This window comes from Lissotriton helveticus, chromosome 1_2 (genome assembly GCF_964261635.1).
Source record: "Lissotriton helveticus chromosome 1_2, aLisHel1.1, whole genome shotgun sequence".
Lineage (NCBI taxonomy): Eukaryota > Metazoa > Chordata > Amphibia > Caudata > Salamandridae > Lissotriton > Lissotriton helveticus.
Window position 1 is genome coordinate 133,008,205 of NC_136058.1, and position 25,696 is coordinate 133,033,900.

Below are 25,696 nucleotides of genomic sequence, written 5' to 3' on the forward strand. Positions count from 1 at the left end.
GTGGAAAATTATGTGAAGTTTGCTGGCGATGTGCTTTTCATCGGAGATGTTGATACAGAGATATTCACACAGGGATAGAGAGATGGGGTTTGCTTGATTGACTGTGATTGTTTTACGATAAATGCAGGCTAGTCCACCGCCACGGTTCACGTTTCTGTCCAGACAAATTATATCGTGACTAGGGGGTACTAGTAGGTCTAGGATGGGAGAGGAGGAGCTATTTAGCCATGTTTCTATGAGGACGATAATGTCTAGATCATTCTCGAGGATGAGGTCGTAGATGTCAGGAGCATGTTTGCAGGCAGATCTCCAATTGATGAGTGCACACTTCATCTTGCTAGATGAATAGGATAGAGTAGTCTGCACTAGGTTGATATTAGTGAGGTTTTCTCTAATAATGGATCTAAAGTTGTGAGTGGGTTCTCGGAAGGGGTTGGTTTGTATGGATTGGGTAGCGTTACATCGGGGCATACTGTTGACATTCAGACTGGCATAGGATAGGAGGAGGTCATCTAGGTCATTGTCGGATAGATCAGCAGTTGCCCTTCTGGGACGGGATGGGTCTTTGGGGGAGGGTATCTTACTCTGCCTAGTGTCCTCACTGTGTAATTTCTTGGCGATGTATCTTCTAGTTTGGTGACTAATATGGTTTACTGTGGCACTAGTGGCTCTGTGTGTGTTTAGGATTTCCTTGGTGATGCTTGAAAGGTTTTGCAACTCGATCTTGAGATGGGTGCTTATGGGCCTTTATGTTGCTTCTATCCGGTCAAGTGGCCTTATGGTGAAGCGAGTGCTTAAATGAGTTGGACTGCACCTCAAAATGCATGTTTTTGGACAATGAAGAGATAATTAGAGCTGCCAATGTGGTGATGTTTACGTCGATATTTATTTGATGCATGCAGTTTTTGGACATGTGCTAAGGAGGAAACTAATTTTGAGCTACGTTTACTCCTTGTGTAATAGGGAATGTGGCAAAGATTTTTGCCCTAAACTGAGTGTAAGACTTTTAGGATGTTATGTACGGTTTAGCACAAGAAATAGACCACATTTGATGTGTTCGGCTTCAGCTACGCAAAGCTGAGCCTAGGTTTGAAGCAAAGCCTAGTCTTTTAATTCCTTATAAAATGATCAGCAATAATATTGTTCTATTCCTACCACCTGAGTGAATTTTCTTCATGCCTCACTGGTACCCTTATGTACTGGGTCTACTAGATGGATTTTGGTGGGTGCTTGAGATCAATTTCTAGCAAACTATATTTAGTTTTATATCTATGTAGTAATCACTAGTAAAAATCGGAATTCTGATTCACTAGCAAACATGCACTGCTTTTCGGTACCATTTCAAAAGGTAAATGAACCAATAGTACCACAATAGATGAAGGCAGCAGTTAAAGTTGCAGATCAAGGAGATTTTTCAGAATCCAAATGATAGTCCACTGTTGGGGAACTCTTTTCCCAGCAGCAATGCCATATTTTGGGGAATTTGTTGCAGTCTGACACTCTCTTGTGGCCATCTGTCGTACTATTGTAAGGCACTAGTCAGATTAGTTTGCATAGTAGAAATACTGCTTTGTAATATTTAAAACTTTCAAAGGTATAATCAAAATTGACTTAACGCCTTCGCATTAATAAGTTAATAGTGTTGTTTTATGGGAGGGGCACCCACCCCATCAACCAGAGTATCAAGCATGTGCACCCAGGTTCCTACCACTGTCCACTTACCCACTGAAGCTACACCATGTGTGGTGATTTTGGGCACCGTACCTGTATTTAAGCCACGTGCTATGGAAGACGTCCAGCAGCTAAAGAATGAATTTCTGCATTGGTTGAATAATAACACAACTTTGAGACTTAGAGTGGAGAGATTTATTAACATGGTGCAGAGAGTTGCATGGGTTGGAGGGTTTAGCAAGTGGTATGGGAGTGACTGTGTTATAATCAATTTCAATCGACCGCACCTGGCAGAGAGAGTTCTTGTGCTATTTTCAGCTCTGCCACCACCATTGTGGCTCCCCCCGTGGGTAACATCCTCGAGATCATGGCACCCGAGGAGGCCTCCTGGTCTGGCAAACCAGGAGTGGCCAGTGGTAACTCCACTGTTCAAGCATTAAACGTCTATGATGCTCTTGGGTTTTTTGACAACTGTGATTGACTCTTACCCCTAGCATTGTTGAATACAGTGGGCCCCATCTCGAACCCTGAGCCCACACATCACCCTGATCTATTTGATAAAGGCAGTCCTAGAGGCAGTTTATTGGATGAAAGTAACCACTATAGACTCATCTCATGGAACATAGTGGGGCTGGTTTAGCAAGCTTATGGACCCAAGTTGGTGCAGTTTTGTAAAAAACTTTTATGTTATATGTTTGCAGGAGACTAGGGTCATCAAAAACTCCTGTCTCATGGAGGGGTAGAAGTCCTTTTTTGTACCTGCATCGCCATCGATGTCTAGTCGATCTAAGGGTGGCTTGATTGAATATGTCTCACTCAGGTTGAAATGTAGTATTGAAGTATTGTCCAATGATAACCTATGCTTACAGGAACTCTCAAGCGGGTCTGTAAACGTTCGCTTCTAAATTTCTATAACACTACTTTGTCTGTACCAGAGGTCTGTAATATACCCTGTTTGGGTACTTTTCTAGCCAATCTCAAGGTTCCCAAATGCGACATGGTTCACATTGTATTGGCTGGTGACTTCAATATTCATCTGAGCGGGGACCCAAGAATGTCTGGTGCACAGGGTTCACCATTTCTCCATTTCTCATTTATGCATCTAGAAGATGGTGGTCAGGGTGAAAATCTAAATGCACTGGTAAGTGAGTTGGATCGGTTACCAGCAATGGGCAAACTAGATTTAAGTCAGTGATTATGCTCCAACTTTTAAATAGAATAGCTGTGACTCTTTCATAGATTTTATATTTGTCTCTACGCCCCTTTTTTACATAATCTCTGATTCCTCCATCAAAGAGAGCATTTTTAGTGATCATAATCACCTGTGCCTTAAAGCTTGCTGGCCCCTCCTAGGTCAGAACAAGGACGTAAGGTAGTGGGACTTACTGCAAGCTATAGAGGGGGGAAGAAGGCTTAAATGGGCTCAAATCATCCCAGAATCCTTCCATGAGGCTCTCCTAGAAAAATACCATAACGAGATGCAGACCTGTTTGACCCCACAGTGGATGCCAGGAGAGCTTGTTGTTAATACCTTCGCAGCTATCTCCCACTCAATAGAAGACTTACTGAAGGCCCCAGTCTCCAAAGGGCACCCAGATAGGGCCCCACGATGGTTAGATTCTGCCTGCTCAGGTGCGGTCCCGAAGCTAGATGAGGCATAACACATTATTCCCAGAGACAACCTCTGAGTTAGAAATTCTAGAAAGCTGTATAAAGAAGTCCAGGGCAGGCGTAAGGTGGCCCAGAAAGAGGATGCCTGGAGCAAAGCTCATGGAGGCTAGCACCATCAAGAGCAGCACCAAGTTCTGGAGCATTGTTAATAGCCCCTTTCTGGCATCGGATGCAGTAAACGCTCTCAATGCCTATATTACCGAGAATGAATGGGTCAGTCACTTTGAGGTAACGTTCCAGAGCCCTCAGTCTTAGAGCCTCTCTTGTGGAGTGGGAGCAGTTACACATGCCCTACCCCTATCTGAGGGGGAAGTCCGGCTGGGTATATTTTGGTTGACCCGTAATAAGGCCCCGCGACTAGATGGAATTACCCCCAACCTTTACATCTCCAATCTGGAGCACTGGGCCCCCGTCCTAACATCAGTCATCGATGCAGCCATCAGAGTTGGACCCCTGTCTTCTTGGGGTACCTCTATAATTGTTACAGTTTTCAAAAAAAGACAGCACACACTGCTACAGGCCCATCTCCTTGTTGGACCCTCTGGTCAAAGTGGTTGGATGTATTTTATTAGATAGATAATCAATCTGGGCCCAGGAAAACAACACCTTTTCAGAAATCCAATACAGCTTTCGGCCTGGTCGTTCTACCATAGATCAATGTTTGAACCGATTTATGAAACTAAATAAATACACAGTAGCTCGTCCTGGTACCATATACCTGGCCTTCATGGACCTGTCCTCCACGTTCAATTGCGTGAACAGATGCAATTTGTGGCAGACCTTGTCATCTTTGGGGGTGGACAGGGACATGTTTTTTTTTTTTCAAGATCTCCATCGAAACACGAAGGCCTTAGTTGGATACTCTAGTGATCTTAAAGTTTTGCTCTCATTCCCTATTCAGAGAAGGCTCCTTTTTTGTTTAATGTATACATAAATAACTTAGAGAAGGTGTTACTGGAGCTCAAGGTGGACTTTCCTCAGGTGGGTCGGTGTGGCCTTCTGGTCTTGTTGCATGCTGACGATGCCGTCTTGATGGTCAGGACTGAGAGGGACCTACAAACGCTCCTAAACTCCTAAGCTCAATTTATGGAAGATCAGGACGTGCTGGTTGTTATTTCAAAATCGTACGTGATGCAAATAGGTGCTCGTTCAAGTGCTTGCTCAAACAGGCCCTACAACATTACGGTTGGGTCTACTTTGATCGCAAAAACAAGACTTTCTCATATTTGGAGTTCTTGCTGGATGCCAAGATGAACTGGGGGCTCCTAAAAACCCATTAGAAGAACGATCTCACTAGCGCAACTGCTCCTATCTTTAACTTTGCCATGAGATGGGGGGGAAAGACCTGTTGGGGCTATGTTACAGCTTTATAGGGCCAAGTGTATCACAAAAACGTTGTATTGTAGTGAAATCTGGGGCTACACTGCTTTAGATGAACACCAAATTGTCAAATAGTTTTTTGAGATGTCTTATAGCAGTCCCTCAGGGTACCCCCGCTTTCACTATACATGAAGAGCTTGCCATGACTTCTCTAACAGATCTATTAGATCTACTGCCTGGTGTCATTGTGGGTAAACATTTAGTCTAGTATGGGGGCTTCTTTAAATAAATCTGTGCTTCCCATATCCCGTGACTCAAATACATTAGGGAGTGCCTCGTGAGCCTGGGGAGAGGAGATCTTTTTGCTAACCCTGATGTGTGTAACAAGAGGGATTTGTTTGTCTTAAGGCGGCTTTTTTTAAACAGTAGTCCATGGCTAGGAAAGAAAAGGAGCGATTTAAGCCTAGTGTCCATCGCAATATTATGTTAAGAACCACACAGACAGCCGGACCGTACTTATTAGGGGTTGTGAACTGATAAGATCGTTTTCTATTGACTAGGTTTCGGTTAGACCTTATCCATCTTCTCCTCACTCATCCTAGGGGGTAGCATAAAGGACAAATCTTGTTGCCCTGTGGCTGCAACGGAAAGTCTCAGCAGGACATGCTCCATTTTGTGATGTCCTGCAGTTTTTATGAACTGCACAGAAAGTCCTTTATTATCAGGATGCTGAAAAAAGCAAATTTTAAGCAAGTGCATCCCGCTTATATTTTTACACAAATGCTCACGGGCAGTTCCGTCTTTTACGTGTTTGTTTAAAAAAAAATGCACTCAGGCTAAGGGCTGTGATTAACCAGTGTGTTTCCTACGTTTTAGCTATTTATAGCACAATGCACTTTATTTCTTGTATATATTCTATGTTTATTACTTGTTGCTACAGGATGTGTCTTGTCAATTGTAATGATCTTGTCATATCAGGCCATGTTTTTTGGAACCCTGGAGATATTTGTATCTTGTTTACGTTATATATTTTTGGCTATTTTCCTATTTCATATGGCTCGTTGATGGACGTTTTTATTTTTACTGTATGCATGCTTATATGGTTTTATTTCATGAAGCCGAATAAAGAAATATTGATTGATTGGCAAATATAAGTCTGCATCAAACAAATGAATTAAGTAAAATAAATTTTTAGAGGTGGAAAAGATCAACTTTAAAGAAAAATAAATTGTACAGCAATAACAGGCAGCTGAACTAACACTAAAACAATTAAAATCGTATATAACCAAAGAATAAAATTTGAGGAACACAAAAATAAGGATGAACTAAGGGCTAATTATGCGTGGGACCGCCCGCCCACAAGGCGGCTGTCCCACAGGGGTAATTACGGCAGTCACAATATCTATATTTTACATTGCGGTGGGTGCTGCTGGCTGCATCACTCGCCGCAATGTAAAAACGGGACATGTAACATATCACCCCATTACGTGGCAAACACCATGCAGTGCCTGTCACATGCCCACATCTGGGGTCCTGGGGGCCCCAAAAGTCCCTTTCCGCCTGCCTTTTTCATGGTGGGTAACCCACCATGAAAAGGCAGGCAGAAAGGGACATCATAATCCCTGCGGCAGTGCCTGGCAGGCACTGCCACCGTTGTAGGGATATGATTTCCTTATCGGAACCATGGCGGTCAGTCTTCCTGACCATTGTAATATGGCGGACGTAAAACCTGCTTGTGGTGTTGGTGAAACCACCAGTGACAGGCTGTCAGTGGCAGTTTCACCACCATCGTAATCGGGCCCTAAAAATGAGAAGCAGCATAGAAAGTATCAAAGATTAAAAGAAGTTGTCAACAGAGTAAAAACGACAAACTGCCAAAACTGTCAATATGGCAAGACTATATATATATATTGGCTCTAAATGTTGTCTTTTATCGGTATGAAGAGTACAAGAATGATTTAACTGCTGAGCAAATGGAAGAAAATAATACAGTAACACAACGAAGAAGAATAAATAATCAAACTTGCAAGTAAGCTAAGATGAGGAAAGAAGCCTTGGTGAAGGAACCAGTTTGTGTAATAGTAGTTCTTTCATTGCTATTACACCCTTTCATAATAAGGTAACAGAATATCAGAAATCCGCACTCACAAAAGTGCTAGTATATCACGAAGTGCCAACTTCCCAAAAAGCGCAAACAAAGAATGTATAATGTTATAAAAAAAGGTATTCAAAACATTTTGCTATGTTTATCCCAACACCATAAAATACAAAATAATGATAGACTAATGTTTCATCACACCAGATTAAAAGCATTGGGAAAGCACTGTCTGTAGGCAGACCACCCTCAAGGATCTAGTTTTGCTGTTGAAAGAATCATGTCCTACCTTAAGCAATACTGCTACAACAAAAAAGTGTACAACTCAAAGTAATTTAATGGAATATATAAAAATCTGAAGGAAACCAAAAATAAAAAAAGAGTTATCCTAATGAAAGCAGCTAACTCCCTGAAAGAAAAAAACCCTGGATCCTTGTTGGCAGGCAGACTCCTTTGTCTGTGCCCAAAGACTTTGAAAAAGGCAGAACGTTTACTCTAACTCTGATACCCTTCGCCCCCAACCTTTGTGATTTTGGAGTACTGCAGGTAGTAGTTGTAGGAAATCTCCATTCCTGGCATGATTTACCCCACAGCCCCCCTCACTCAATTTTTATTATGCTGAACTTAGAACACTATGAACATTATACCTGCCTGTGCCTACCCTATAAAAATAGTTCAGTTGGCTTATCCATAATTGTCACATTTAACATGCATTCAAGTTCTTACTATACTGGGTAGAACATGCAGAACATGCACCCAGGGCCTAGAAGTTAAATGTCACCTGTATACTGCAATGCCTACTGTGACGCCTACAGAGTGGGCATGTAAAACATGGCTTCAGGCCTACTATGGGTAGCCTGACTGCAACAGCCTGCAACATTTTCTGTCAAACCAAATAATCCTTTATGACAAGCTGGAAACCCTGCTTTTAAATATGAATACGTTTTTCCTAACCACACCTCGGAACATGTGCGAACTAAAGTTGTCATGTTAATCCAGTGACTATCCCCCAAAATCTATTTACACTGGCAAGGCTGTAGCTGGATCCTATAAAGTGTCAAATTAGACATTATAAAATGCCATCTGTACCTATTTAGAGGAAACAGCTAGAAAAGTCATTCAAAGTATATTTTTCATATTTATTTAAATCATGTTCATTTGTAAAAGTAGATTTTGTCCCCAAAGTTTTTATTGCATTTTCCATATTCAAATAACAGTGCAAACAATCCACAGACAATTGTACTATCTGTTTTAGGCATAGATGACTTCCTACCAGGTTGCCAGCTATATTAAAATTAGATTTGATTTTTTCTATATATTTAGGCAAAGTAACTTTTAGAATGTCACCCTTTTCCGGTCTAAAACTCATGTAAGCTAATTTGCATAAGCCTGCCCACAGCTGCGGAGATGCTGCTTGACCTTAATGAGATGTGAAAACCGTGGCTTACTACTGGTGACAGGGTGGGTTGGGTGTGAGGCATTTGATCTGTATCTCAGACAGAACAGTTGGGGTTGGCTTAGGAGCTTCATTAACTTGAAAGGGACAGAGTAGAAGCCTACCCTCTCATGGCCTAGTGTAAGGGGAGACCTGAGGAAGAAAAATCCTTTGTTATCAAGGCTCACACCAGCCAGGCTGGCACTGAACCCCCTGGGAGAGAAGCTAACCAGAGAACTAGTTTGTAGTGGACACAGAGGAGAGCATTGCTTATTTCCATTTCCCCATATCTAGGTGAATACGGGGACTAAGATGCACTGTGGCATTGTTTGCAGTTGGGAAACTGGAATTGCTGAAAAAGTTACTGTCTATCCTCGTGGCTAGTGTAAACCATAAATGTGACACCCCAAGAAGCCCTCCTCAGAACACTTTCTAGACCTGCGGATGAGAAGAAGTAGATTAGACCTCTTTGTGTGACATGTGGAGACCTGAAACAATGGGCCTGCACGCACCCAGGACAAACACACAGACCTCAAGGTTCAGTTTACTGCCCTCTTATATAGTTACACGGACACAACAAGCATTAAGAGGCTTATTTTCCTGAAGTGACATGTTGACCAATGCCAACTGGACCTGGGTGAGACCCTGCTGGTATCCTCAGTTGGAGTCAGTCCTGCCCCCCTTTGTGCTGTCCCTGTGGTCCTGGGATCCTTAGAAGTGACCACAACAAATTGCATTAGAAAGGCTGAAAAGATGGGGACTTGGAAGTCCAAAAATGTTGTAAGACCTCACAACAAAGTTGATTTTGATGTAGATTCATCAGATACGGATTCAGGCTTGCCTTGCTGGGGGAATTCGAGCTTCATAAAAAAGATTAAGCCAGAATGTAAAATCTTTTAACAAGATGAGCCTGCGTAGTGTATCCGACCTGCAGTCCATTGTAGTCATCCCGAACTTGTCCTGGTTTACCACTTTCATAGACTATCATTTAAAGTTATGGGTTTTTGGTGCTTTTTCACTTAAAACATTACAAATTCATATCTTCTTATCATTCTGATGTATTTTGTTTCAGTAAAATGTACTATGTTTTTCTAATTCAGTTTGAGATTTTTAGTGTTTGGTGTTTTTACTTCATCACTGTATAAACACTGGTACAATGCCCTGAGTCAAGCCTGTCTGCTCTGTGCCACGGCTAGCTGGGGGTTGAGTTCGGGTTAATTTAGTATCTTCTGGGGTTCAGACTAACATGTTAGTATTATCATTCCTTGAGGTAGGCAAACACCTACCCCAAGGAATGATCCACTTTCTTAAATTGGATGGCTTGCATATATTTCTCTATATATCCCTAAGAACACTTGGAGGAATCTCTGGCTCTTCTTCTCTACATTATCCCTAAGAGAAGGAGATTTAGCACTTTTCCACATTGTATTTCTTATGACTCCTGATTACTTCAGTCAGTCTGCTCTAAGAAACACACTGAAATTGTACACACACCAGATACACTTGAATGATTCCAAAAAGTGCCAGTTTCAAAAAAGTGTCCTCTATGAAATCACGTTATTGTGCAAAAGAAAACATATTAATGAGTGCACAAGGAAACTTTCAGCCCTCATCAAGGAGTCAAAGGCTCACCGATGGCCACTAAGCTTTCAAACAATGTCTACAGTATTTTGGATGAGTCGTGTATTTTCCTCAGAGGTCTGTTGTGTAAGTAACACAAGTAGCGGTTGGACAAAATCAGTAACCTGCTCTACCACTGCATTCCTTCTACTCATCTGTTCGGCAGTGGGTGTTAGGTCAGTACAGTCATACCTTCACTCCGAGGAACTGGCAGTAGTGACAACCAGCCCATGAGTTCTGCTAGTGCCCAGTAGTCGGCACACCACCTGGGGACTCACTGTAGAGAAGGAAGATGAAGCTTTCACCATTTTCTGTACTTGCTCTTTTGATGCACCACAGGCCAGATCACCTTAGACCAAAAATAGTATAAGCACCCATGTGAATGCCTTACAATGGAAGCTGTTTTCATGGGTTGCCTTTGACATTGGCTCAGCCTAGACAGGTCGATGTCCAGTCAACTGTCCCAAGATTAGCACAAAGAACAAGGGAAATTATGTTGTGTTCCCTCCTTTTTGTGATTGCTCAAAATGGGAGCAGTTATCTGGAGTGCAGGGTAACAGGAGATTAATTATGGGTATAGAGGGTTTCTGTATGAGATAGACTACACCGCAAACTGTGTGTCATGAGATGTGTTGGGCAATAAGGGATGCCTTATTCTAATAATTGTAATGTGAAGAAATGGTCTTGACACCTGTAACTGTGAGGGTGTTCTTTGTAATTTTTGGAAATGCGAAAAATTGAATAGGGGTGGTTTTGCATAATATGCATTTAAGTAAACCTTGGATGTACGTATATGTAGTTTTTGTATATTTTTGTGCTGATTCAATAAAATGTTAGTTTGTGAGTTTATTATTGATTCCTTGTACATGTCCATCTGATGTTAAAACAGGAACTTTCTTATTACTTTTGTTTATAAATTAAAAACTTCTAGGAAAGTAGCCACTGTAATCTGCTGGAGATACATTTTCCCCAGGTATTTAGCTGCACCCTCTGCCCTGGGGGTATTTTTTCAGTGGTGGCTGGCATGTACCCAGGGCTGTGCGTTGGGGGGAATAAAAAAATAACGCGAAGGTAGGTGTACACTCAAGAATACTGGTTGCCTGTGCTTTCTCTAACCCAGCTGTCTAAGACGCTAGGTTAGAAAACTTTAAAATATGCATTTCTAGCTGGCCATCACAAGACAGCCAGCCAAGGAAACATGCACATTATAAAGCACACAGCTCCCTGTTGCCACTCTGCAGCACTGGCTGTCACTCAGTTTGGGTCGGTTGCTGAAAAATAAAATGGTAAACTTTATTACAATTTTTTTTTTCAGCTCTGACCTGGGGCTTTTCTGTGTGGGGTGACGGTCCTCCGCTCAAAATGGAGGAGCCGCCCTTATGTTTTTTTTGCTCTGTCAACCAAGTATCAAGTTGTGGCTCTTAATATTAAACTGGTAAATGCCCGCTTTACCACTGCAGTGGTAGAAGTGAATGCTCTGATACTTCGACCTGGCTTTGTAATACCAACATGGGTGTATCTCAGACATGTTGAGCAGTGCCAAATGTACTGCCTTTTGATATTAATGTAGTTAACTTATTCTCTAATTAAGATGAACCAGGTGGTCAACTAGTAAAAGTTGTGGAGATAAATTATTTCTAGGAAAATGTATGTTGTCATAAGAATATTTAGAGTAAATAAAGCAATATTTAAGTTAGCCGAAATAATATTCATTACCAATGTCCTTATTGTTTTCATCAAGGTTGCTTTCAAGTGACGACCACTTGAGCGTGTTTTTTTTCTAAATAAGTGGGAAATACATTTTCTGTAAAAGCAGGTAAAATAGTGTGAATTGCTCTATTAGTACCACGGAAAATTTGAAATGGTGTTGTATTTTTTTTTATTTTTTTTGGTTTGGTCCATGGATGGTGAAAAATAGGTTTTTGGATAGCGAGTCATCCGATACTGGCCCAGGCTCTCCATGCCTCCCATTATGTCATAGAAAACGCATAATTTTAAGCAACTTTTTTTTAAACATTTGAAATCTTTCCTTTTGACTTTATTTTCCAAATAGATAAATTCAAATGACAGTTTTGTTCTGTGATATGTTCTCAGACTTAGTATCATTTCCATAGAATAAACACTTGAAACCATCATAATGTTCTGTGATATGTTCTCAGACTTAGTATCATTTCCATAGAATAAACACTTGAAACCATCATAAGAAGCAAACTGGCATTCTGTTACAACATAAGAGAAAGATGCCTAAACACTTTTCACCCCTTAATGTCTTCCCTTATGAAATCAGAGTACTTGTGGCTGTAACTATATTAACATTGTAGTAGTGTTACAAAGGAGACTACATTTTAAGAAGACCCAGATACACATTTACCATGAAATGTGTTGTACTATGAGTTAGAGGAACATGCTTGTATTCTCCACAATGGGTGAGCACTTAACACATGGTATACTTATGGAAACAAACTTGACCCGCATGATTCTAATTAAAAAATGTCATTATCATGGCCGCGATGGCCAGTTTCCTTTCACTTTTAATAAATGCATGCATTGTATTCCAAATGAAACACTAAACAAACCTAGTGGCATTTACGCTCTGCCAGTGATGATGCACAAGGAAATAAACAGAACCGTGTACAAACTACCTGCGATCTAATTAGCACAGCTGTTTTCCCAAGCCAGTCAACAAGGGATTTACCTGAAACGCGAATGGCAAGAGAAATTGTGCTGGGAAGGCTTGGCTGAGTGTGTTGCTGTGTACCATTAAAAGGCTAACTCTACGCTGTGTGTGTTTTATAAAGACCAGTCTTACAGGAATTAATGTAGAGAAGATTTAATGAACTGCTCTGCTACATTCCAGAATCTAATACATAAGATGCAGATGCCTTTGCCTAGGAGTCAGGAACATTCCACTAGAATTACAAGGACACAAAAGAATAACAATAATAGAGATATAACATATCTCCCTTCTCGCAATAAAAATGAAAACATTACAATAAATATTCCCCATAGTTAACAAAAAAATACAAACAATTCTGAAGTTAAATACCAATACATCAATCACATGTATAATCATCAAGAAATTTTGGTCTGACCACAGTGGGGGAAGAATGACGAGTAATCACCGGATCAGGTATACATTTTCTTTGTAACATTCTCATATTGGAGGTGGAATCAGAACTTCTTATACATTTAGATTTAGGAGATTGACATGTAAGTCATTCATTTTGTTCAGTAGCTTTACATATGGATACCTTTCTAGTGTTCTGCCAATTTCCATCCGCAAGTTTTACACAATTACCTTTCCCATGCACAATCTCTTTGGGGCATGTCCATTTAGATACCCCTCTTTTGGTTCTGTCACCTTTGTAAACTCTTACTAACATTTCCGTCCTAAAAGATTGAGGAGGTTTGTGAATGTGTGAGTTGTGTCTTTGACCATAAGTATTCTGATATTCTTTAACGCGGACTATAATTTCATCATGGTTAGCTGCAATTGTGCGTGCTCTGTTTATCCAAGCAGGCACTGCTACACTACAAGGTACCCTTCCCATCAAAAGCCTAAAAGGAGTTTCTTTGGTGACCGAATGTGGAGTCATTCTATAACACCATAACATTTCTTTACTTGTTGTTTACAATTCAAACCACTCTTACCTGCAAGTTGTATGTTCTCAGCTAGTACTCTGTTGAACCTCTCCACTAAACCATTGCCCCTAGGATGGTACACTGGAGTCTTGGTATGTTTAATGCCCCATGTTGCTAAAAATTTCTCAAATTCCGCAGAAATAACTTGAGAATTGTTGTCCGAAACAATGTCAGCAGGACAACCCTCCCTTCTAAAGAAGTCTTCGCAAAAAGTAGTTACAACACTAGATTTTGCTTCCTTTGTAAATGTTACCTTCGGCCATTTCGAAAAATAATCTATCATAACAATAGCAAATCATCATTTGTGCCAAGATTTTCAAATGGACCACAAATATCAATGGCCAGTTTTTCCCAAGGTGATTTGGTTAAAGGTAAAGGATCACTTATGGTCTCTTGGGTGGTGTGTGATTTATCACTAACAGCACAAGCAATACAATCACGTACACATCTTTAAATTTGAGTGTCCATACCTGGCCACCAGAAATCTTCCTCAATATGCCTTTCTATGGCTGATAAACCACAATGACCCTCATGCATACATTTTAATATTATTTCTCTTAGACTTTGGGGAACTACAAGACGACATCCCCTCCTTGCAAAAGTGTTCACTATGGCAAATGTCGACCATATAAGTTTGAAAGGCTCTAAAGATTCAGGATGTAATTTCCACCTTTCAATAGTTGTAAGAGCTTCAATGAGGTTTTTTATGGTGATCTCGTTATTGGCAGCAGATGTCCATTCCTTTTCAGAAATAGCAATACATATATCATTAATATCCGCAATCATCCATCCATTCATCATCATCATTAACATGTGAGTTTTCAATTGGTAACCTTGACAAACAATCAGCATTTACACCAGACACATATTTGACATCAAAAGAATATTCTTGTAGTCAGTAAAGCCATTTGGCTATTCTGGAAGTGGCTTTAGCTGCTCCCCTTGTAGAAAATGGATCTACAAATTGTTTATGGTCTGTCCTTAATGGAAATCTAATGCCCCACACAAATATGTGAAAATCATGAGCACCCCACCATCAAGCTAGGGCTTCTTTTGCGACAGTGGAGTAAGTATGTTCTGCACCCTTTAATTTGCGAGAAGCAAATGCTACCACTCTTTACTTCCCACATTGAACCTGTATTAGAACAGCACCAAGACCATGGTTGCTAGCATCAGTGAAAAATATCGTCTTGTCTTCAGGATTGAATGGTCTTAAACAAACCGCTTCTGCTATGGCTTTTGTTATGCACTCAAATGTTATTTGACACTCATCAGACCATGGAAAGTTTGTCCCTTTCTTCATGAGATTTCTTAAAATTTTAATTGTATCAGAAAAATGACTAACAAATTTGGAGTAATACTCCACAAAACCGAGAAAGGATCTAAGCTAGTCTTTCTCTGTTGGAGAAGGCGCTTTCTCTATGGCATGAATTAAACTGATCTTAGAGCATACACTAACAAAGGATGGTGTCAAGCCTAAGTATTCCACTTCAGGCACACACAATTTACATTTTTCAAGCCCAATGGTGAACCCTGCATTGGATAATTTGTTCAAAATAGATTCTAAATTAATGTCATGTTGTGCAACATCCCGCCGCCAAACTAATACATCGTCCTGAAATACCAAAGTGTTCTCAACACCAGACCACGCTTTTTGCATCATTCTCTGAAAAACGGCAGATGCCGAAGCAAGACCAAATGGCATACGAATAAATTGGAAGGCTCCCTCAGGCATAATAAAAGAAGTGAGATGTCTGCTTCCCTCATGTAGAAGAACCTAATGGTATGCGCTGGATAAGCCTAGTGTGGTAAAATATGCACCTCCTTCTATACTGGCCAGCATGTCATTAATTTTGGGGAGAGGATGACGATCAATCATATGTACTCATTTAAATCTCTCAAATCAATACACATTCTGATCTTGCTACTGGGTTTTTTAGCCAAAACCACTGGACTTAACCATTCTGATGCTTCAATGGGCTTGATCACCCCATCTTTGCATAGTCTCTGTAGTTCTTCTTTCAACTTCTGTCTCAAAACTATTGGTACATTTCTTACTTTGGGTACAATATTGTCTTTTAAAATAATGCAACTTTTAAATTTTTTGAGACATCCTAGAGAATTTTTGAAAAGATCTGAAAACTTGGTGACCCGTTTGTTGTTAGAAGAAACTATGTTTAAAACTTGATCAGGATGGTTAGGATTTAAAATAATGCCTAAAATACATTGTTCCTTCCATCCAAGAAGTGACTTCCCTTTTTCCACAATGTAGAGTTTGGCCAACGTTTTCTTGTCTTTGAAACTAATTTCGGTTAAGACATAACCTATAACAGGAAGTTTATTGCCACAATAACCTTCTGGTGGGACATCAGTAGGTTGCAGTTCTTTTGTGGACAAACCTACATTTTCCCCAATAGATTGATCAATTATAGAGAATGGAGAACATGAATCTACACGCATGTGAACTTCTGAACCATTAATCTTCACAAGACATTTGGGAGGATGATAATTATCTTTGGACCCATCGCAATTGCACACCTGTGAGGAATCATTAATCATTATATGTCATCGTTTTCACTTTCACATGAGAAATCCTCTTCTTTTACTAAATTAATGGTTTTCTTGTCAAGTTGAAAATTAGGAGTGCCCTTACATAGTCTTGAATAATGCCCAATTTTCTTGCACCTATAACATCTGCTTCTGACCGCAGGACAATGGCTTGCATCAGTGGTGTGTTTAGGACTTCCACATCTGAAACAATATTTGGGTTTAAATTTGTGTTGATCTACTTTTTTCTCATCAGATTTAGAATGAAAAGATCTATTATTCTGTTTGTTGGGATTGTTGATGTTATGAACAGCTTCATCATGCACTTCTTTGTTGACTGAATTTCCACTTAGTTCTTTTACATATCTGGAGGTGTTTTCCATTGATTTGGCTATTGCAATAGTATTTTCTAATTAAGGATCCTTCATACCTAGAAGTTTTCTTGAATCTTGAGGTTGTACATTCTATTAATCATTTGATCTCTAATGAGTTCATATCTTAAATCTTTAAATTTACAATTAACCGCAAGCTTTCGTAGATTGGCTACATATTGTTCAATGGATTCACTTTGAAGTTGAGCTCTAGAAAAGAATTTGTCTTTCAACTACCACATTTGTTTTCTTTCCAAAATTTTCTTCAAGTGCTTTTAGCACTATTTCATACACATCAATGTCATTACTATCCCCACTTTCATTGGTTTGTTCTGTCACATTGGTAATTTCATCAACCTCAGGTAAAGTTTTTAATACATTCCTTCCTTCTTGACCTAATGAATGTTTGAGTATGGCTAATTTTCGTTTAGACCCACATACATCTCCACCAATAGCTTCCAAGTAGGTTTCAAAAGCATCTTTCAAGTCTTCCCATGGTATGCTTGGTTGTTCTTGGTTTTGTAAAAATGGTGGAGGTGCAGTAATTGACTGAGAAGTCATGTTAAAATATTGACAAAATGTGCAGACTGAAACACTGGTGCAATGACAACAAAATTCCAGTAGAAGGCCTGTGTGTCAAAGTAAGTAAAATTAGACACATGAAGAGAAAAAAAAATCAAAATTTGAATTTAATTCTTCAAAAAGAACAAGGAAAACGTAGTGGACGTTGGTAATTCTTATATAAATAATATATGAAATTAGAAGAATGTTATACAGTACAGTTGGTTGGCTTTAATGCTACCCTCATTTGCTTTCTTCTTATTCAATGGTTTTGCTTGTCCTTTTCGCTTGTCGCTCCTGGTGGAATACCTTTTTTGTGCATTTTCACTGCTCACTTTAAGGGAACTATTTTTTTGTGTTAAGCACTCTATGTAAGTGCCTGTGTTTTCCAGTTGTCTCCCTCATTTTGTTCTTTCCCTTGGCTGTGCTCCTTGTTGCTCTTTACTGCACAGAAGCTAAGCTTCTCTAACCCTCGCTCTGTGTTGCTCGCACCTGTGTGCTTCTTCAATCTCCCCATATTGTTCTCTCTCTCATGTAAGTCTCCACTGCCTTCATTGTTGCTCCCCATCATGTTTCCTTTACCTTCCTCCCTTCACACTACCCCGATTTGCTCCTTATTTTTTTATTTTAATTGTTTTATTATAACTTCATTTCATATTATTTTTATTTACTGATCTATCTTGGATTGGTTAAAAAAAGTGCATGAATCAGGAGTCCTGTACATACATTTGCCAGGACCCATGTGTGCTCGTTCAAAGTGATGCAGCGCATCATTTCGCTTTTTTCACGTTTGCTCCTGCTGTACAGCATCCACATGTTTGTCAGTGCTGTACCACATAAACAAAGGTATTTGCTTAGCCATCAGGGCCCATTGGCCTTTCTAATGCTATTTTTTCTTGAGTACACCCTTTTTGAACATCTACTGTTACCTGACGTCTGTGATTTTTGCTCCAATCCCATTCCAATAGTGTCTGCGAAGAATTCAGTTTGTGCCAGCTTAGCTTTAATGTCATAGTGAATCTGATTTCCAAAACCCCCATTATCCCCCAGATGAATCCTGGACTCCAATACCCATAAAGCACTTTTTGCAGTTGAATTTATCTGGCAGTTTCTCATTTGGCCAGAATGGGGAATGCACTGTGCCCTTTCGTTGCCAGAGAGCGGTCCGACAAGGATGTATTCTAGTACCCATTTTATTTATTCTTTATATCAATTTCCTGAACTGTCATTTGTTGGAAAGTGGGCAGAAGGTAGCCCTGGTTGGTAAGCTGAAGATTACAGCATTTCTCCATGCTCATGACTTCGTCTTTTTAGCTCGCACACCTAGGAGTCTATTGAGTCGAAGTCCTTTTCTTCTTTTATGATGCCTTTGAACATGAGCAATAACTATTCTAAGTCCCATGTTGTGGTGTGTGACACAAAGAGTTAGGCAATCTGAGACCTATTTATGTTAATTCTAATATGTTGTCAGCAGAGTCTAGTTTCCAGTATGGGCGTTTGCTTTCATGGTATGGGCTCTTCGTCTACCAATATTGCCATAAGGCATCTTAAGCTCACACTGTCGGTGGGTGCTCTTTTTAAATTGGTTTCCGTGATGGAAGGCAAACCTATAGCAGCTTTTGTTGAAATTTATAACACACATTGAGTTCCCGCTGCAATGTACAGTGGCGGTGTTTGGGGTTATGAACCCGCCTCTGGCCTGCAAATCGAAGAAAATCATTTTTTGTCCAGGTTATTTTTCTCCGCCCCCTGGTTGTCCACTTTTTGCGTGCCACAATGTACTGGTCCTCATATACATTGAGGTCTATATAACAATTGCCCTCAAGTGACTGTGGCAGTCGATATGGAATAACCCAATGCAATGTTTAATTAACAGGTAATTATGGGTTGCCTTAAATGTGCTCTGAGTATGAGCAAACTATTGCTGTTGTATGCCAAGGCTTGCTTTACAACCCTGTGCAGGCTTACCCTCTTGACCACTCCTACAAAGGCGTCCAAGTCTGAAAAGATCTAGTTGAAGGAGCTTTTCTTCAGGATCAGAGGCTGAAGAGTGACGTAGCCGAACTCGGGAAGTCTACCAACAGACTGTTTATCCTACTGCAAACTAGCGCTGGTAATGTGCCCTATTTGCTGCATATACACAATCAACGGCAAAGGGCATTATTGCTACGGTCCAGAATAGATACAGTTTGCAGCTTGCTTTCCTCGGACAGCTCTGGGGAGGGGGTGGTTCTTGTCTCACTGTGTGTCCTGACGATGACACCCCCCCCCAACATTATTACATTTTATTTGCTCCTGTAAGTATTACAATAAGTACATTAGGTTGTTTTCCTTACCCATATTAAAAGACTACAATGTCTCATTATGTGGACCGGCCCTTATTTCTCCTCAGGCACTCCGAGAACCAACTATGTGTGTTGTACTGGGATCCTTCTTAAAATGTATTGTTCACTGTTAAAATTGTATGCTTTTTTACGTTTTTACTGTTACCTGTTTCACTGATACATTGAACTTTTCATTGTTTTATGTGCACTTCATTTTTTGGTACAATTTTAATTTGGATTTGACACAAACACCTGTTGCTTGGCATCTAAAAAGCATCAGTTTTTCTCCTAATGGAAATCCCAGTGTGGGTGGTACTTTGGGGTGTTCAAAATGAGTGTTTGATATTATTCACAGATTCTAAGCTGCTTAGACTCAAACCATCTCAGTTGTTTCCCCTGGTGCCCAGATTTTCTGAAGAAGGTGTGTGAAGGGCGGGCATATGTAGCATATTTGAAACATTTAAAATATTCTGCTTGGCAAATAATGTATTTTTTGGATTTGCCAATAACGCCAGAGGTAAAGGGCTAATACCCAGAGGCTAATTGTCAGTTGCGGCTGCTCCCGCGAATTGGTAGTGGGTCGAGAACAAAGAAAAAACCACTTATCTGTCGTCCATCCGTCCAGCTGGCTGGCCTGCCACTGCCTCTCTTCCCTCTTCCGTCCTCTTCCTGGCTTCTGTTGGAGAATGAAGAAGGATAGGCTCCCCTAAGCCAATCATAACGCTATGATGCATTGTTGTAATAGGTAAGCACCCAGGCTCCCCTGAGCCAATCATAGTGATGCAATGCAGCGTTGTGATTGGACAGAGCGCTGTGGTTCGGCGCTCAGATTGGGAATGTTAGCCAGGGCATGTTCTCCATCTAGGCTGTAATGTTGTGTTCATACCTTTTTAGTCCTTGATGACTTTACATACTTCCAGGAATTATAATTAAATTTCTAATTTTTTCTAGGATGAAGTGCTAGACTTCAGAGCGCGCAGAGCAATGTTTCAACAGATGTCCAAGGCTGAAAATACCCCACAATCTGCACCGAATCATCCGATAGTCAGCACAAAAGGACAGCGGTATCCTCCAGCTGGAGCACTTAACCAAAAAAGCCTGGAAAATGGAATGATAAATTCTAATAAACATAACCATTTAGCAAAACCGGCATTGCTTCCAAAATCATTTGCATTGCCCCGTGTGAAATTAGGTGGAGCAGCCACGGAGAACAAAATAGAAGAACCAAGAGTCAACAAGTTACGGTTGTCGAAGGGTGAAGGTGCTTCTCCTATGGTTGATCCACAGACATGCCACCGAATTGGCACAACTGTGGCACATCAAGTAATGGACAATATCAAACCAGAGACTGCGATTGATAAAAAACAATTTAGAAATACCTTGCTTATTTGGGAGAACGCGTCATCTAACACAATAGAAAGGAAAAGGGACTCACACCCAGATTGGGTTACTGAATCCACAAGTTCAGCAGAAGTTGATCAGGAAAAGGTGCCCTTGCAACATCATGAAGGTAAGTAAGGCTTGCTTTCTGAACACTTTGATATTACAATATTTTATTTATTTCTGTGACAGTTTGTTAAAGTGGAATAGTTTGCTAAAAAAAGATTTTATGTACAAATTTCAGTTTTGGCCACAGTGGGGCTATACAGTGAATTTGTAATGCATGGCTTACATAGAGAGCCTCCATCGTTTATTTCAGTTTCCAAAAGTTATAACTCCTTCTCTGACATCACAACAGTGGATACCAAAACTGGTTATCAACTGTTGTGATGTCGCAAAGGCCTTTCAAGCCAGGTGACAGGTCTCTCTGACAGCCTGTCAGCACAGCTCTGCTTGTGTGCTTTGACTGAAAGCTGAAAGCGCAGCTGCAGGAGGGTGAAGTAAGACAGGGAAGGTGATGGGTTTTGGTTAAGGATAGCAGGTAAGATATTTATTTACCACGTTTTCATCTGGGAGGGGAGGTAATGTTATGTAAGGAGCTCCTGTTATACTCTGCCCCTGCACCGTAGTTAAAGGCAGAGGCAGATGTTTTTGGGGGCTATACATAACAGAAAATTATATATGGGGAAAATAGTGAATTACAGGGATGTCACTCATCTCTCGTTTGTGAGTGACTTCATAGACAACTCTAGCTTCGGTCACTTTGTCTATTTCCCGTCACACAGATCCCTTCGGTGAAAAACATCCCCATAATTCACTATTAGCCATCTATAATTCTTTATATAATGCATAGTATTCTGTAATAACTGTATAAAGACGAGAGTTTCATTTCAATATACTTGGCGACTTGTGACAAACCCAGTCACCGATTTTACAAGGAAAAGACATCAGAAATCAATGATATATATTACAGTCGAGTTCGGAAATCACAATACCTCTTGCCAGTACCAGCATGCTGTGCACTGCTTAGATAGAGAAAAGCTATCATCTTTCTGCATGATTAAACACATATTTTTTAATGACTTGTATTAAATTGTTTCTAAAATCTGTTTGTAACAAATAACTAACACATTTTTAATGAGTTTAATTGTGCCCTAGAGGTTTAATTTGTATTCTTCATGTTTGCAAACATGCTCGCTCTTTTATGCGAAAGAGCGATTCACCAACGTCTTAAGTGGTTTGTGGGAAAGGTTGTGGTGACCATGTATTGTATGGAACAAAGCACACCCTGGTATGTATGATAAGAATATTGCACGTCACCTTAAAGTTCCATAACCTGATAAAGGAACCTGGCCTTCGGCCTCGTTCCTCTCTATAGTTATAGAACTCCTCGGTGGCTTGCAATATCCTTATAATATACGAAAGGGGTACTTCATCCCTTCTAGAAACCTGGGCCTAAAAGTCCTTGGAATGGGGTGTGATAGACGTTACATAACTGGACTCCAGAAGGGAGGGATGCATGATGCTAACCTGAGGATGATTACTGTTAGCTAAGTGCAATGTTTTGCGTTTAATCCTGAGGGGTCACTTGCTGCTTTAATACAATAACAATGTTCAAATGGAGCGGACGATTATACAAAAGTAGTTGCTTACTTAGTATGCATGTAGATGAGTACTTTAGAGGATGTAGTCTGTTTTCTGGGTTTAGGAAGCCATTTGCCTGAAAATATACAACTGTGGTGGGCAAACTTGAGAAAAATATGTCTAATAGTTGTCATAATTTTGTTTACATGCATACTTTAAATGAAAATAATAATGCATAACCACATATTTCAGATCTGCTTGTGGAACTCTGTGGAAAGTAGGGAGAATGCAATGTTTACTATCAATCTTAACCCCTTCCCTGTTGCCGTTGGCCATCGCGAGCACTAACTTCATAGTGCTGCGCACGTCCAACGGCCGACGCGGCCCCGCCCGCGCAAGAGAACGCCTGCACCGCGGCGGTTAACGAATTAAAATGCCACTTTTTTTCTCGTAAACATAAAATCCGATCCCTGAGCATCTCTCTAAGACCACCAACAGAAACCCTGGAAAAAAAATCCAAATCGCATTTCCATAACTATCTGCAAGCATGCCTACAACAGTGGTGTATGATATATTTCGTTCTTTTGCCCTTTTCCATATAATTTAAGGAGAAGACTCGCTAAAACTGCAGTGGCACACATACTGTGAGCAGTGTGTTTATGGCTTGAGTGCAGGTGCCCGTTTCCCGACCAGTATTGTAGCAAGTGGATGCCATGGTGCAAGCAAGGCCCTTTGACTGCTGTTGGGGAAGTACAATACAGCAATTATCAGGTTTCATTCGGCACCTGACCTGGTGCAGCAATGATATCTACAACCTTGTTCCCCGACTTGCAGAAGCTGATTCAGAAAGTTTAACTCTAGCACAGGTCTTCATTCTTAATAATGTTAATATACATTTGGTCGTCTAATCAGTGTTGGCACATGTTCCTATGTGGAGGCCAGACAGGCAGGACGAGGTGTAGCTGACCGCGCATGGAATTAAACTGCAGTATTCTCACGATCCCCTGCCTTGACCCAGGGCACGTCATGGCCTATGAGTAGGGGTTGATTTATGGATTCGTACTGTGTTAGCATGACCGATACCTAGGATCTACTGTATCAGTACCAGGGATTGCGTATTATAAGACTCTAGATACACACCCTAATTCAAGGGTAGGGAACATATTTTTTAGTCCAGGAGAAATGCTAGGGATCCTGTACTAGACCACCATAGCGTGAAAAATGTCGACCTGAATAGTGAAACCACGATAGTTCACTACAACACAGTCACTGAGTAGTGGCATATCTTAACCTTGCGTACACTACCACATCTTAGGCTTTGACCTTACCGAAGGGCCTCTGAATAAAATGTTATTTCCTTTAGGTAATTTGAAGATTACACTCTCCACCTTACACATTATACCTCACACACCCGCATGCACCGTCACGGCTGATAGAAGAAAATATCTCTGACAATATCTCTGACAAAGAGCCCTCTCCCGGGGCCAGTGGGGCATTGCAGTGCCGGCCCCAAGAGATTGTTTTCTATACCCTCTCCACATAGGAACAAGTACCCACACTCATGCTCCTCACTATAATTGACACGTTTAATGAGTACTAGACCTTAATCTGGATCCTAGTCCCTCTGTTATTGACTCATAATATACATTTGCTCCCATGAGCAGCTTGGACGAAGGTGTGGACTTCGGGACGTCAGTTCCCCAGATTGTCCTTCACATGGGTTGGAGCGGGGGCATTTTTCAGCCCATAGTTAATAGGCAGAAATTAAAGCAAGTACAGCACTACTTATGCAATACATGAACGGTGGTGTGTGGCATGCTGAATGCCCACCAAGGAAGTGTTCATCATTTTATCCATTGCCCCTTCCCTTTTCCAATTAGCTGTAAAGTGCTACTAGGCTCAGGGGATTTAAAAGCCAGTGTGTTTGGACAAATAGGTACACCTCTTAGTAAATGAAGGCTACACCTGTCTCTGAGCCTGCTACAACACATGAGGTTGCCCCACAATCTACACCTTACACATTTCTTAACTGCTGATGAGCAAGATGTGTAATTTAATTTGAGCAAACGTGCTTCCTGAATACAGCCACATGTCAACTGTATTTTTTCTACCATTTGAGCATGTGCAACATTAATTTTGTGATTTTTGACACTAGCCGAGTTTTCCTTTAGGAAGCACATTGCATTTTGAGCACTAAAACCCAGTAGTCCTCAAGGTGTCAGTGTGTATTTATTGCTTAAATATATGTGGAAATATACTAGGTGCAACTTTTTATTTCAGAAATGAAAAAATAAATGTGAATACAGGCAAAGCATATGTACATACAATTAAAGTGGTAAGTGGCCATGTGCAGTGGGGAGGTTGACCCAGCAGCCAGCACCTTGCTAGCAAGCAAACCTATGCCGAAAGCTGTGCATGGCATGGGACCAGGCCCTGTGTACTACCCCATACCACCCAGGCAGACAGAAGTGGGGTTGTGCAGCCCCTTTCCTAAGCTATTGGCCCTGGGAACCCCATCACCTGGGGCAAAAACAATTATTCGGGGCGGGTGGTAGAGACTCAGTGCCACAAGCCACAAAAGGCCCTAGGAACACCATCCTCCAGGGCTAACCATATTAGAGGAGGGTGGTGGTGTGAGGCCTACCACCCTGAGCCCAAATGGTCCCTGAGAACCCCATCTCCTGGAGCATAGTCCAGTCTAAGTGGTTGCCCCGCTTTCCACCCGGGCACCCACAAAACATATTTTTGGGGGCTGTTGGGGTAGTTCCAGGGCTGCGGATAGCTCTCTGCGTGCTGCATGAGCCGGCATTGCTCCTGCCCGGAGGGAGCAGCTCTATTTGCATGCTTTCTCCAGGTGGTAGCAATATATGTTTCCCTGCCTACACCCAGCAGGAAGATTTTTACAGCATCCACGGGGTGAGAGCAGATATGCCTTGCCTTCTCTGCCTGCATGAACACGCGCAGGGAAGGCATGCTTGCTCCCGCCTGGCGGGAGATTTAAAAACGCTCCCACCAGGGAGCAAACACATTTCCCTGCGCACACTGATGTGGGCAGGGAAATTACTGTGTCCTGGGGATGGGTTCCCCCGGAACAGTCTGTGAACTGGCCCCGGGGAATGGGGTTCCCGGGACCTTCTTGGGTCTGGGATGGTGGCTCTTGTGTCCCGTACCCTCTACTTATTCTGTGGCCTCAGAGGAGGATGTCCCAGGGGCCCATTTGACCTTGGGGACTCCCCTAAAAAGTGTGTGTTCCTGGGGGATGGGATCCCTGGGGGTTCATTTAAACAAAATGTCGGCCCGCCATTGTTTTTCTTCCATTTTGCCCCAGTTCTGTTCTTTCCTTCCTTCCTTCTTTCCCTCCCTTTTTCCTCTTCTTTCTAGGTTTATCCCTTTTCTGTCTACACTCAAATCTCCCCTCTCCTTTGCTCTCCCAAATCTTCTTTCCCCTCCATATATTTTGTCCTTCCTTCGTTTC

General features: G+C 41.2%; 1 protein-coding gene across 5 annotated transcripts in view; it reads left to right on the forward strand.

Moving 5' to 3' along the window:
• The window catches only part of FYB2 (FYN binding protein 2), a 571,085-nt gene that overhangs the window by 102,969 nt on the left and 442,420 nt on the right, over positions 1-25,696 (forward strand). For all 5 annotated transcript variants that reach the window (XR_013603713.1, XR_013603717.1, XR_013603715.1 and 2 more), the window contains exon 2: positions 20,209-20,767. Coding sequence is in view for 2 of the 5 variants with exons in the window: in XM_078670088.1 (XP_078526214.1) it covers positions 20,209-20,767 (559 nt within the window). In the remaining 3 variants the exon portion in view is untranslated. The remainder of the gene's footprint in view (positions 1-20,208; positions 20,768-25,696) is intronic.